This window comes from Littorina saxatilis, linkage group LG2 (assembly GCF_037325665.1).
Source record: "Littorina saxatilis isolate snail1 linkage group LG2, US_GU_Lsax_2.0, whole genome shotgun sequence".
NCBI lineage: Eukaryota > Metazoa > Mollusca > Gastropoda > Littorinimorpha > Littorinidae > Littorina > Littorina saxatilis.
The window spans coordinates 23605757-23619391 of record NC_090246.1 but is presented as its reverse complement, the minus strand read 5'-3'; the positions used below and the strand labels follow the sequence as shown (position 1 = coordinate 23619391).

The window sequence follows — 13635 nt, the reverse complement described above, 5'->3', positions numbered from 1 at the left end:
GGCTATCCAGATCCAGATCCTCGTGTTGCACATGTTCTGCGCGAACTTAGAATCCGGTTTCATTCTAGAATGGACCGGGTCCAGGTTGGAATTCTAACCCTGCGCAAGTACAGGGGTGCCATTCTAGAATGAAACCCTTGTTGCTGGTCCATTCTAGAATCGGCCGTGCGCAAGGTTGGAATTTGGGTCCAAGTTGGAATAGTCATTTCAGTTAGACTATCACACAGCCAAAGCCACAAATGTGGATTTTCCGGTTTGTTTTTGTTTTTTGTGTGTTTGGTTGGGGTTTTTTTCCGGTTTTTTTACACTTTACTCAAAGACATCGTGAATTGGGATTGTGATGTTCTGAAAGTGATTACGATTTTGAGAGACACTCAGCACTGATCGCTACGAACGGAAATTTCCGGACTGACAGTGTTTTGCCGATCTCGCTTGTAACTTTTAATCTTATTCATATACATGAAGTTGGTCTTCTGAATTGTGAAGATATAATGTCAACTTTTTTTAAAACCTGTGACAACAGCTCTATAACTCACTCTGTCCTCGATCTGTTGGTCTGTCTGTCGGTTAGTCGGTCTGACCGTCTGTCTGTCTGTCTGTCTGTCAAAAAAATTGTCAAAAAACCGGACATTTCCGAGAGGGAGAAAGCGCTGACATTGCAAGCGGCCGCAACCGGCTCTCATCACAAAAACAACTGCCCTGCAAACAATACCGCCCTGGTAGTCCCCCTTGCTATGGTCTGCCTTTGTTTATTGCGTACTCAGGAGTGTCAACTTTCTTGACATGACAAAGGATTTTTTCAGGGGTAGACAAATCAGCCCCATTTTATCAAAGGGAAGGTGCAGGTGGAGATAATTCAAGGGAAGACAACTCTGTCTTACCTACAAACATTACGGCCCCCTTTATTCAAGGGTTTCATTCTAGAATGGCACCCCTGTACTTGCGCAGGGTTAGAATTCCAACCTGGACCCGGTCCATTCTAGAATGAAACCGGATTCTAAGTTCGCGCAGAACACATACAACTCTCTTTTTTTCCTCGGTCGCTGCTTTCAGCTGTTTATTACCGTCTAAGGTCAAGGTCGATACCGCAGCGAGCAGGAGAAGGGACCAAGAGAGACAGACAGAAAGAGAGAGAGAGAGACAAAAGTGTGTGTGTGTGTGTATACATGCATGTGTACCGGTGTGTGGGGGTCCGTGAGTGCGTACGTGTTTGTCGGTCAGCCCGCCTGTCCGTGTGTCCGTCTCTGAATATCGTTTTTCGTCTGTCCGTCCATGTGTGTGTGTGTGTAAGTATGTGTGAGTTGAGAGAGAGAGACAGAGAGAGTTAGATAGAGCATGCAGAGAAATGTCTTTGGGAACATGGGATTGTGTGTGTGCCTGCGAAAGAAAGCTGACAATTAAAAATAAGCAAACAAAAATCAGTCTCTCTTTGAGGAAATTTTTCTTTGAGGCTGCTTTTTGGGCCTAATCACTTGTGTAAAATGATACCAGTGTCAGCGATAGCCCTTCAGATGTCCATGCGTCACACAAAAGGTCAATCTTGTGCCAGTTACTGCAACATCTGCATTTGTTTTGTTTTTCTACAGTTAGTTTTAAATTTCAAGACAGAAATGTTGGACATCTTTATTTAAACTTGCTTGGAGAAGGAATATGGCTTTAGATGGCTGTTTAAAAACAGGTATGAATAGCTGCAAGCGTTTAAATTTTTTTTATAATCACGCTTATTCATGCTGTTACTCACAGTTCAGAACAAACATGAACGCATATTATCCTTGCAACCAGTTTTATTCAGTTTCTCAGTCTTTCTGATTCAATATCAGTTTGTTGACCAGTGCAAACAAAATCACAAAATTCATACAAAATAAAAAATAAAATAAAAAAGTACAATGATAAATACCAAAAAAAGAACATGCAGATGTTTCAAACTCAATTTCAAGATTCTTGAAATAATACATCAACAAAAATATGAATAGATTTGAAAAGTCACAGTTTTACTGAAACTGCGGGAAATAATAACCTTCCAGTTCCCTCGTTCATTACAGTTTCTAACTCTGGGAACACATCACTCACCCTACCAAACACAATCTCTATACACAACTTTCTTTTGCTCTTTCTTTATTTATTTCTCTCACACACACACCCACACACATTATCTCTCTCAATTCCTCTCTCACACACACACACACACACACACACAACCGATGTAAGCAACTAACAAAGAACAAGCTTTGTTTTCCCTTTCTTTCTATATATAGCACTATCATTGCTGGCTCTCCATGGCCTTGGCAAACCAATCTGGAGAGGTCTGAGAGATTTTCTCAATGATGTTGTTCACTTGGAAACACAGGCTCTGAATCTGCCGGTCCCACATGGGCAGTGTTTCTCGGGCTGCAAGAAGATGGAAAGTTTTTCTATTGGTGAATTTTCTTTCTCACAATTTCTAGCAGGAAGTTACTTCACACCACCACATCTATTGCAACCTTAAACACTTTATGCTTCCAATGTTTTAAGTGTTATTTTCTTTACAACATGTATCCAAATTCAAAAGGGCGAACTTAATGAATAAACTCCCCAGAAACTGAGAAAAAAAACCCGACTATAAACCAATTCTGTGAGAATATAATTCCGGTGAAGATTTTAAAAGCAAATAATACTTGGAAACCCAAGTTTGCACTTACTAGAGCGTCATGCCTCAAATCCTTTATTTCCGCAAACACTGTTTTCTATCCAAGGAAACAAAATTGGTTACCTTCAAAATGCACAATAGAGTCAATCTGGTCCACATATCCGTTCATTCTCCCTTCTGTGATCATCTGCGATGCAATCTTTTCAGCCTGCAACAAATGTGATAAAAAACCATTTAATTCATAATGAGACATTCTGACAAATGTTCACAAGTTCCAGTTGGCCATGGTGTGCCTTTTACACCACTTGAGAATCACTGTCAGCCACGTAAAGGCTGCCAAGTACAGCTCACTTCTTCAACAGTTTCAGGCTGCCGTTCAGTGATTTATACACAAATGTGTGTCACTGATGAATGTGAAATCTGTACTGTTCTATTTCGACTAACATATTTGTCTTGTTTGATGCCCAAATTAAAACTCACAAGTCACTTCTGCAATGTGCTCACAATGTAAAGTATGCTGGTGTCATTTTTTGCATCCTTGATTCTAAAGATGTGACCCTCACTTCTCAAATGAGGTTTTCTTGACCTTGACATTAAGCTCCACTTCATCATTGTTGACACAGAATCCTTTCAATAATAAATAAACATGCAGAACTGGAGCTTAGTGGAGGGGGTGGGGGGGAGGATAATGTACTTAGGCCAAAAAAAAAAATTGTCTGTTTAGGGTAACCCGACCGACCCTATCGATTTGGCGCCGACCCAAAAACTTTTTTTTGATTTCACAAAAAAAACAACAACAAAAAAAGGTAAAAATGCTAAAAAGAGACATTTGGCGTTTCTTTCTCTCCCTTTCTCTCTGTTTTATTTATACGTTAGTTTTGAAACATGTATTCATCAAATATAAGAAGTGAATGTTCAGCCAACATAGCATTTACACAAAACAAACAAAAAAAAAACAAAAAAACTTTACCTACCTACCGACCCTACTTTTTTTGGTCATGTTACCCTAAACAGACAATTTTTTTTTTTGGCCTTAGAAGAAACTTTTTGACCATGTGGAAATACAATTAAACCTGCCTTTGTCACCACCTCTCTCAAGCCACCACCTGCCCACAACGATTCCTTCAAAGGATCCCAGATGAGGCTTTTTACCATATAATTCACCTTTTCAAAGCGATCACCTGTCTATAATCTAGGGACTGGGTGGCCGAGTGGTAACGCATTTGCGCTCGGAAGCGAGAGGTTGCGTGTTCGACCCTGGATTAGGCCGCAATTTTCTCCCCCCTTTCCTAACCTAGGTGGTGGGTTCAAGTGCTAGTCTTTCGGATGAGACGAAAAACCGAGGTCCCTTCGTGTACACTACATTGGGGTGTGCACGTTAAAGATCCCACGATTGACAAAAGGGTCTTTCCTGGCAAAATTGTATAGGCATAGATAAAAATGTCCACCAAATACCCGTTTGACTTGGAATAAAGGCCGTGAAAGGTGAATGCTCGCCTAATAGGCTACTGAGCTTTACTGGCCGAAGTGAATGCGTTATATATTGTGTGTAAAAAATGTCTGTTTGTCTGTCTGTCTGTAAAAAATTCCATTTCAAATGGCAGAAATTAATATGTAAGCGCCTAGGGCTCATAAAAATGATCACAATAATAATAATAATAATAATAATCAACCACTTTTGGTCAGACCCTGGAGTGGTCGTTATGGACAGGTTCGACTGTACTGGCATCATCCTGATGCAGCTTACCTTTGCTGGTGGAATTTCCAGGAGAGCACCCAGCTCAGTGAAGGAAATGTTGTTGTAGAGTTTGCTGGCTGACAACAAGTTATGTTCTATCACTGCACGGTCCACAATGGTAGAACCTGAAGCAACAGCATGTTGAGCCACATTAACCAGTCATGATCAGAGGAATCCAGTGCACGATTTCTCAATGCACATAGCTGAATAAACATTGGTATTATGTACTTCTTAATCTCACATAAATGTGTGTGTGTGTGTGTGTGTGTGTGTGTGTGTGTGTGTGCGTGTGTGTGTGTGTGTGTGTGTGTGTGTGTGTGTGCGTGTGCGTGTCTGAGCATAGACTGGTTACAAATAACTCTCTTTTTCTCTAGTTTTCTGAACATTCCCTTCCCCATGTTATTTGATAGAGCAAAGAATACATGTCAATACACCACACACTGCATACCGCTATAGTGCGAGAGAAAAAATAGAATGTCCTTACAAATCATTCAAATGGTTATCATTCTAATATTTCATACAAGTGCTCTGGGCACACCAAAGAATAGTTATAATATTTCATGCAAATGCTCTGGGAATAGATCTACTTCACATAAAGGTCCACACGAGTAAGTCAGAGACTGTGTGTATGCTTGCGTGCACTCATGTGCTACTGCATCTAAGCAAAGACAAAACTAGTTCATCTTCAAAGTGTTACTGACCATCAGCAGTGATGGCCTTCTGATGAGGCAGCAGCATCCCCTCAAACTCCTGAAGATCACTGCTGCGAATGATTCGATCCAGGTACCTAAAGACCAAATTACAAGCCTTAGAAGTTAATGTATGAGAAACAAAGATGGAGAAAGAGAAACTTCAGACTTCAGAGAAATCAGAATAAAGATGATTTTGTTGATACAGGCTTTTTTCCTTTCTGAAGAGGGCAATGATAAGAAACAAAAAAATAAGTAACTTAATTGAAAACAAATGTCAGGGGGACAGATTCTAAAACGGACAAATATATACAGAAAAGAGGGAGGGAAGAAGAGAAAGAGATTATATTCAAATAAGCGCAACAGTATTAGTCTCCCTAATTTGACACATATTAACAGTTAAAAAACAAAGGATTACTGTACTCGCCGATACAAAGACGACACAAGACGATTACGAATTTTCACTTCTAGTTCTGGAAGCTTCATCAGGAAAAGAACACAAAAGACAACAAAAAGCAGACGCAACACGTTTTTTGTTGTCTTTTGTGTTCTTTTCCTGATGAAGCTTCCAGGAACGAAAATTCGTAATCGTCTTGTGTCGTCTTTGTATCGGTGAGTACAGTAATCCTTTGTTTTTTAACTTTGTTCATCTTACCACAGTCACTTCGTTGTTTAGATTTACATATTAACAGTGGTGAATCAGCTATCATAAATACATAACACTGATTTTTTTTAAGGACACAGGACTGGAGAGCTGCTCATAAATAACATCAAGTCTGAAAATCCGCCAACCCTTTATTCCTCTCTTTCACAGATTTAATATTTGAAAAAAGCTCCACAAAAGCAGATCAGCACAATAGTTAGTGGTATAGTATAACTGATCATGCTCTCAGTATGACAGCAAGTGTCCCATTTACTTGCAAAAAAACAACAACAAAACTTCAGCACTCACATTTTCTCCAGAATGTGGAAGGCAGACAGTTGCTGGCATCTCTCATCTTTAAACAGTGTTGCCAACATCCTTGATCTTTGCTGACCTGTTCATAGAAATCCATCATTTAGTATATCATAAACAAACAGTGTGCGACTATAACTTGTGTAAGTGTGATGAAAAACTAGATAGATGGTTGGCAGGCATATCAAGATATCAGATAAAGAAGAGAGGAAAGCACTACAGATTCAACAGACTTTCTGAAAAGACAATGTCACAAGGTTGGACTCAAAAACGAAAGAAAGAATAGCCTCACACCAGAGCTCACAACAGAGAAGGACCAGTATTGAAAAAAAAATTAAATTTAAAAAAACAAAAACAGGGATGGACTTGTATGAGAGAGAAAAATCCTCACCCTTTGAGTACCATCCCCAAGTCACCAGCCCTTAGCCCCCTTCCTGTCCTTAACTCATCGTCTCCCAAGTACGGATATATCCGTACCCACTCATTTGGCTCTATCTGACCAGGTACGGATATATTCGCTCAGACTGTTAGCTTCAGTTGCTTCCTGTAACGTCGATCTAACGCCTGCATTCCAGCGTGTTTATACACAGTTTCTACACAGCTACTATAATTCCGAGTGACCTGCTGCAGCACAGCTTGTCTCAGCTAAAAAAAAAAGGGTCAACATAGGTGGGGTAAAAAGTGTTAACATACCTGCAGAAGCCAGGATGGTGCAAATCAAAGCATTCTTCAGCGCAGTTAGCCTCTCGTCCTCAGCAATGATGGTTTTGTATGACAGCTCATTGTACCGCTGAGCTGCCTCAATAAACTTGCGTCGAAAATCAAGCACTCTCGCGTAGCATGCCTGTAACACATGCACACACACAAATGATTTCTGGCTATCAAAAAACCGGGAGATTTGAATTCAGTGATACATGTACCAAGACACTCAACCTAGTCCAAAAAGTCATAAAACATGAAAATAGTTCAGAACAACTCATTCCTCTCTCATACGCGCAGTCACACACACAAGCGTGCACACCCCTCTTTATCTAATCAAGTAAGAGTCAGTATCGCTCTCACATATTTCTTTCAGGAAAAAACACCCAACAGCCATATCACTCACCAAAATTCCAGTACTAGTCACATGTGCAAAATGTATAAGTCAATACAAATTTTCCGGAAATAACTGTTGAAGAGTGTACAGCGAGCAATAATATCCGGTTACAATAACACATGGTTGGCAAGTTAAAACCAGCAGTTGCAGCAAATAACTGATTCCGATGTGTATTTTGTGCAGTGTCTGATTGATATGACCCCATTTCTTAAAAAAAAAAAAGCCAAAAAAACCCAGCGGCGTTTACGATTTGTTGCGTGAACGATTGCTTGCCCCGTGTGATAGTCAACAACAGGTTTTGCCTGAGCTCAAGGGAATATGGAAAACAGGCGTTTTCAGTCATCGTCTGTGAATAGTGGCTCCAATGTGCAGATTTTCAAAAGAATAAGGCATCATATCGAGTGAACATTGCATAACATACACATCAAAGTCAGTTATTCGCTGCGATTGCTGGTTTCCGCACATTGTCTATTGAAGAAAAATTGCTGCATTTTTTCCCCACATTCTTTTCCAACAAGTTTTGTGTGCACATGGTATATGTGTAGTGGGGAAAAAGTAAACACATTACTGTGAATAAAGCAGAGGACACATGATGACATTCAAATGTGTTGACAACAAATTTGTATTTACCATACAGGCTTCTAGTCTATTTACCATACCTTATACATGTAGTTATAAAGGGTATCTACCATACCTTATGGTGTATGTACCATACCTTCTAATGTATTGCCCATACCTTATAGTGTATCTGAAGCTCCTCGTTCTTAGTGTCTGCCTGCAGGATGGAGGCTCGGTTGATGAAAGCCTCGGCCTGCACAGCGTCATCATCCTCCAGGTACAGGCGAGCAATCTTGAGGTATGTCTCCAGCTTGTAGTCTGTGGAATATTGCCTGCACGCAGAAAAAAATAAAACAGGAAAATAACACATGAAATTAACACAAAACATAGTGTCATCATGTACACACACACACACACACATCTAACCCAAATTAATATTAAATGAAAGTATGCTTTTCAAATTCAGGCCTTTCAAGACTGAAAACGTGAAGCCCTCTTCAGGGTTAACATTTTCCTCTCATGCAGCCAAGCATTCAGGCATGTGCATCCAAGCGAGCACTGGTAAAAACAAGTCTTTCAAAAGGATTGCACTCCCCTCTGTTGCATGACCCTGGCCAAGTTCATTAGATGAATGCTTGATTCTAGTCAAGAATGACACTTAAAACCAAGATGCTGGCCAAAAAGTTATAGTAAACAACTACTTCAGCACACATTTCATTTTTCATTTCATTTCATTTCCTTTATTATCCCAACACTGGGAAATTCTAGTCCCTTTCTCCCAGTGAAAGAACAACAAGAGTGGCGCTACCCAGGTGTGTGCGTGTTTAGGTGTAATCAGTCACCTGCACTTATGGCAGAACGACCAAAATATGGTACGTGCCACGGTGGTGACTGGGGGTGGGACATGGATAATGTCTCTGAGTCTGCACATAAAGTTGACCTGTGTCCGTCCCTGCCGGGATTCGAAACTGTGACTTTAGGATCACGGGTCCAGTGCTCTACCAAGCGAGCTAACCGGCCCCCATGAAATGTACAATTACGCAGAGAGGAATAAGTCATGACGAAACTGCAGGCAAATCCAGGGTATGAAAACTCACTTCTGTCCTGTTTCAAGAGGAATGCCAACCAAGACGTTTGCTGCTTCTCTCCAGCTCTGCTCTCGTTCAAAGATTCTGGCTAAGTACTGTCGAATTGCTGCAACCTACAGCAAAAACAATGATAAGCATGAAATCCATATATGATAAGTACTATAACCTTTTTCATATAAAGTTCTGGGAGTGTAGCTAACAGCTGGATTACTTCCACTCAAATATTAAGCATCTTGCAACTCTGGCAGATTGTCAGCAATATTTATTTCAGGATGAGTAATCGCTGAGTTATGCCATACATCGCACACTGAATGTCTTGAACAACAAAAACAGACACCTAACAAGCAAACATAAACAGTTATGATAACCTCACACCTGTTAACCCTAATGATCAAGAAAGACAGCAACTAAAACAAAATCTATAATAATAATAATAATAATAATAATAAATGAGCATTTATATAGCGCAACATCATAACTTTACAATTATGCTCTTTGCTGACCGGGCCTCGGTCTCTGACGCATTCCTTTCCGATTTGACGCATTGGACCTAGCCTTGTCCGGTCGATGGACCGATAGTTTTTACGTTTTGGTGGTCAACTGACCGATACATATTCGTACAAGGCGGACAAGGTCTGCAATGAATGGGATGGGAGTTGCAAAGTCGGAAAACAAACCCCGATCGAAATGCTCATATTCGTTACAAGTGAAAATGCACTCGGTGCCGAGTCCGTGTTTGTCGTCATTGACACTCGAGGCTGCGTTTACGGAAATACCCGATCCAGCCGGTGTACCTATTTACCGAAAACGGCGCAAACAGCGGAAAGTTCATCAATATTAATACTACGGCATGGTAATGCGAAGATCAGGCTGGATCCCTACATTCGCACACCGGGCACTGTATTGGAAAGGGTAGGCCAGGAATATCAGGCTCTTTCTCCTCGCAAAGTTTATGAACAATTAAAACTAGGAAGCAACATCAAAGCAATGCCAAAGGACTTGAAACAGGTTCAGAATAAGAAGGATAGGGAAAAACGCGAATAGCCTGAAAAATGTTGCAAAACAAAAGTTGCTAAAAGTTGCAAGTCAGCAAATGAGCACCATACACTAATTTCTGTGAGAATCAGATAATAAAGTGTTATCATTGTTCAATGGATTTATTGTCATTTTTGCGTAAAAAGATAGATTTAACTCCGGACTGTAAGTTATTTTGCATTGCATGTATCAAAGGTATGGCGGTACAATTTGGACCTATTGTTTTTTTAAAGCCATGACATTTGGACCTATTGGTTTTTTTTAGGGAGGTCCAAATGACCTATTGTCTTCTTAAGCTGGCAACAACACTGTATACCTGTTCTTCGAAGGAGATGACACGAGTATGAATCTTCTCCAGAGTAAAGTGTGCCACTGCCTTAGCGTCGGGGTCAGAGAGATGCTCCAACTGCGCGGAAAAGTCACTCAGAATCTGGCGCGAGATCACCAGGCTCACATTCTCATTTATCACTGTGCGAGGAACAAAACCAGAGTGAAATTAGCCATACTATGTTCACATAGTCCCCTTCAGACATTGTAATTTTAAGGTGAACAATTTTTGTTAACAGACATCTTTGCGTTACCTGTTAATTTCTGCTGGAAATTCTCATGCACAAAATAATTTTACAATAAATTGTAATTAGCACTTCAATAAACGATGTTCCGAATAACACTGTCAGGTTTGTGAAAGAGTAAAGACTTGCTTTTAGTTTTAGTTGTATTGAATCTAAACTTGCCCACATGACATTATAGGTCACTAGTGAGTGGTGTGTCTCAAAGTGGAACATGTGGACAAGGAGCACATGTAGAAAGCTTGCCTCACTGAACGAAAGAGTATTCACTCTTTCACATCCAATACAAACCCTCCAGTTATTTCCGGAGTTCGTCCATTTACACATACAGACAACGCCGCTTACCTCGAACTCGCTTACCTCGATTTTTCGGATACGTCGAAGTGAACGATTGGTCCCGGCCAGCAGCCTTCTTTTTATCACTAAAATTCCTTCACTTACCTCGACTTTGGATAGCTCGATCTCATGCCCAGGTCCCACCTTATTTTGATCACATCGGTTAGCTCGATCTCCCAATTTTGCGGCCTTCACAGACTTTTTTTTGCATACGACGTCAAACGAGAAGTGACGCACATATGTAAACGTCATAAGATTACGTTAAGCTTACCCCAAAGAGATAAGGAAATCTTTCGCAAAGAAAACATGGAAAATAGTTCCCGCCAAAAAAGTCGCTAACCCAATCAAATTGCCCGTTCGTCACATGCGTTTTCAGTGCAGAAAAAACACGTAAATCATGTGCCTGTGACACTCAAATAGAAAGAAGAAAAAAATGACGCTTTATAATATGACGTCACAGGGCTGTGCTAATGACGACAATGTAGTAGATCACATGCACTGGGAGAAGCGCCGATGGTCAACTTCGTGTATACAGACTACGCTGCTTACCTCGATTTTTCGGATACGTCGAAGTGAACCATTGGTCCCGGCCAGCAGCCTTCTTTATATCACTAAAAATCCTTTACTTACCTCGACTTCGGATAGCTCGAAGTCTTTCTTTGAAAAATCGAGCTATCCAACGGATAGCACGAACTTCGAATACCTCGAACTTTTTTTGAGGCCTTGACGAGATCGAGGTAAGCGGCGTTGTCTGTACATACACACACACACACACTAAAAACAGAGCAGTCTGTAAAAAGTAAAAACAAAATCATACTTTAAAAATTGTTAAGGACAGCAGGGAAAAGTCAAGATAGCCAGGAAAACAGGGCTGAGAGAAACAGGCTTGTTCAAGGAATGTAATTAAGGAAGAGGGTAAAACATGAAGAACAAAAAACATACAAGCTTCAACAAAGGCCTGTAATGATGCCACTCGCTCTTCTCCCGACATCTGGATGATACTTCGAAGAATTCCTTTGTACCTGCAACATCATACATAATAATAAATACTGAAAGTGAAACTAGGTTAACTGGACTACATTCAAAGCCTGGAGCCTCTCATTTCAAAAATTATCTATTGCAAACTTTGCAAATTGCTCACTTTTCAAGTCAAGTTTGACTAAATGCTTCCAGATAGACTGGGATTTGAGAAGACGGTGGCTGCTACTGGTGTGTGTATGTCACTGTCAGTGTGTGTGTGTGTGTGTGTGTAGAAAGATTCCCAGAAAACTACTGAACAGATCATCATGAAACTTTACATAACAATTTTTGATTTGGCGAGTAAAGTGAGTGGGGCGAGGAAGTAGAGTTTCCTGGGAAATTTGTGCCGCGAGAAACGCTAGGATTTGGCTAGAGTAGGCGAGAATACCTTCAAGGTGCTCGCTATGCTACAAAACATGGCAGCCGCACAGCTGCCAAACTGACTGGCTGTTCATGGTTGTTAACCGACCAGTGCAGACGACCTTTAAGTATCAACCAATGGTGTTTAATTCTTGCGTAGCTAGCCATAAAACAGTTTTATAAGTATGATTGCTGTTGTCATTGTTGTGTTTTTACATACAATAAAGTGTAAGACGGAGACACAGCTTGTGTGTTCAAGTGGGATGCTTTCATTCCTGGTACAGGTGTGTTCTCCTCGTTTAACAATGGCCACTATCTTCTCGGTTCTTATGAGATCATACGAGATTAATTAACAAGGATCTGGAAGTGGACTAGGATGGACACAACAGTTATACTTACAGCCTGGGTAAAACAGAGACATTCCACAATATCTCGATTATTAATATGTTTATAACTAAGTCAAAACTGGATTAAACAAGAAGTGGACAACAACCATTCGACACACGGGATTTCCCCAAAAGCCGACGTTACTTAAAACAGATTGAGTAATTCTGGGAAATCGTTCACCAGAGGTACTCGATAATTATACAACCCTTCGATAAATTCGATCTTCAATACATCACTCAAACCTTTGGAAGTAATTAAAATAAATAAAATACAAGAATTACGAGTTCAGAAATTTCAAAAAATTTGAAATATGAAAGAAAAAAAACTTCTTAAATATTCTTGCCAGCTATGCGTATTGAACCAATGACCACCGGGTTCGTGGGCGAGCACACTACCACTAAGCTAATCTGGCACACAATCTTTGGGGTGAAAATAGAATGTTCAACTTCGAACGTTACACATGAGTTCTCGAGCATGTGTCGCTCCTCAGTTTCCTAGTTTTTCCGTTCGTATTTGTGTATTGTACGTTCTCTCGATTTCACTCGAGGTAGTTAAGTTGACAACTGACCCTATGCACCCGTTTACTTCGTATGTTAGCGTTAATTTCAAGTGTGACCGACATTATGTTGTAGTCCGGCTCCAAATTACATTGACCAATCGCCAAAAGGCTCCGACGCAATTTCTCAAAAGGATTTACATGCCCAGAATTCAATATTTTTGACGCTCTTTAGTCCGTTACACTGAATGCTGAGCCTTCTTTCAATATGTGATGTCACTTCCAAGGGGCTTAATCAGTAAAAAGCCATAAATTAAATATTCTAATAATATCTCAATCAGATCTTCGTGGTCTTGACTCTTACTCTTAAGTCTGCAAGTGCAAAATGAAAGCGAATCTAAAACTGAAAGTAATGCAGGGCTCTTGCATTGCTTTGAACAAGAATATATATAGCCTAGGTCAAAGCTGTCATGTTATCAGAATGAAAAAGACAGACGAAGCAACACACTTTTCTGTGACATCTTTGTGGGAACCACCAGAATGAGACTGATTTGCCAGCAGAGCAAGTTGTTGTTTCACAGCAGCAGCCATTTTCCTCAATAGAAACCAATACCGCAGTAAAGAAATACTTGCAGGGTAAAGGACTAAAATATTACTAATAAAATAAATAAAGACTTATTGT

General features: G+C 40.3%; 2 protein-coding genes across 2 annotated transcripts in view; both read right to left on the bottom strand.

The window, feature by feature from the left end:
• Nucleotides 1–23, bottom strand: part of LOC138958537 (uncharacterized) — a 10599-nt gene extending 10576 nt beyond the window's left edge. Inside the window, exon 1 of the mRNA XM_070329734.1 lies at nt 1–23. This exon is cut by the window's left edge and continues 348 nt beyond it. The gene's annotated coding sequence lies outside the window, so the exon portion shown is untranslated.
• A 1743-nt stretch (nt 24–1766) lies between these two features.
• On the bottom strand, nt 1767–13563 carry LOC138958535 (COP9 signalosome complex subunit 4-like). Its single transcript, XM_070329733.1, has 11 exons — nt 13462–13563; nt 11633–11712; nt 10102–10253; nt 8760–8863; nt 7841–7994; nt 6702–6852; nt 6006–6090; nt 5066–5151; nt 4374–4489; nt 2750–2834; nt 1767–2388 (listed from the first exon to the last, which is right to left on the bottom strand). The coding sequence occupies exons 1-11, from the start codon at nt 13542–13544 to the stop codon at nt 2261–2263; spliced, it is 1224 nt and encodes a 407-aa protein (XP_070185834.1). The 5' UTR covers nt 13545–13563; the 3' UTR covers nt 1767–2260.
• Nucleotides 13564–13635: the final 72 nt, after the last annotated feature.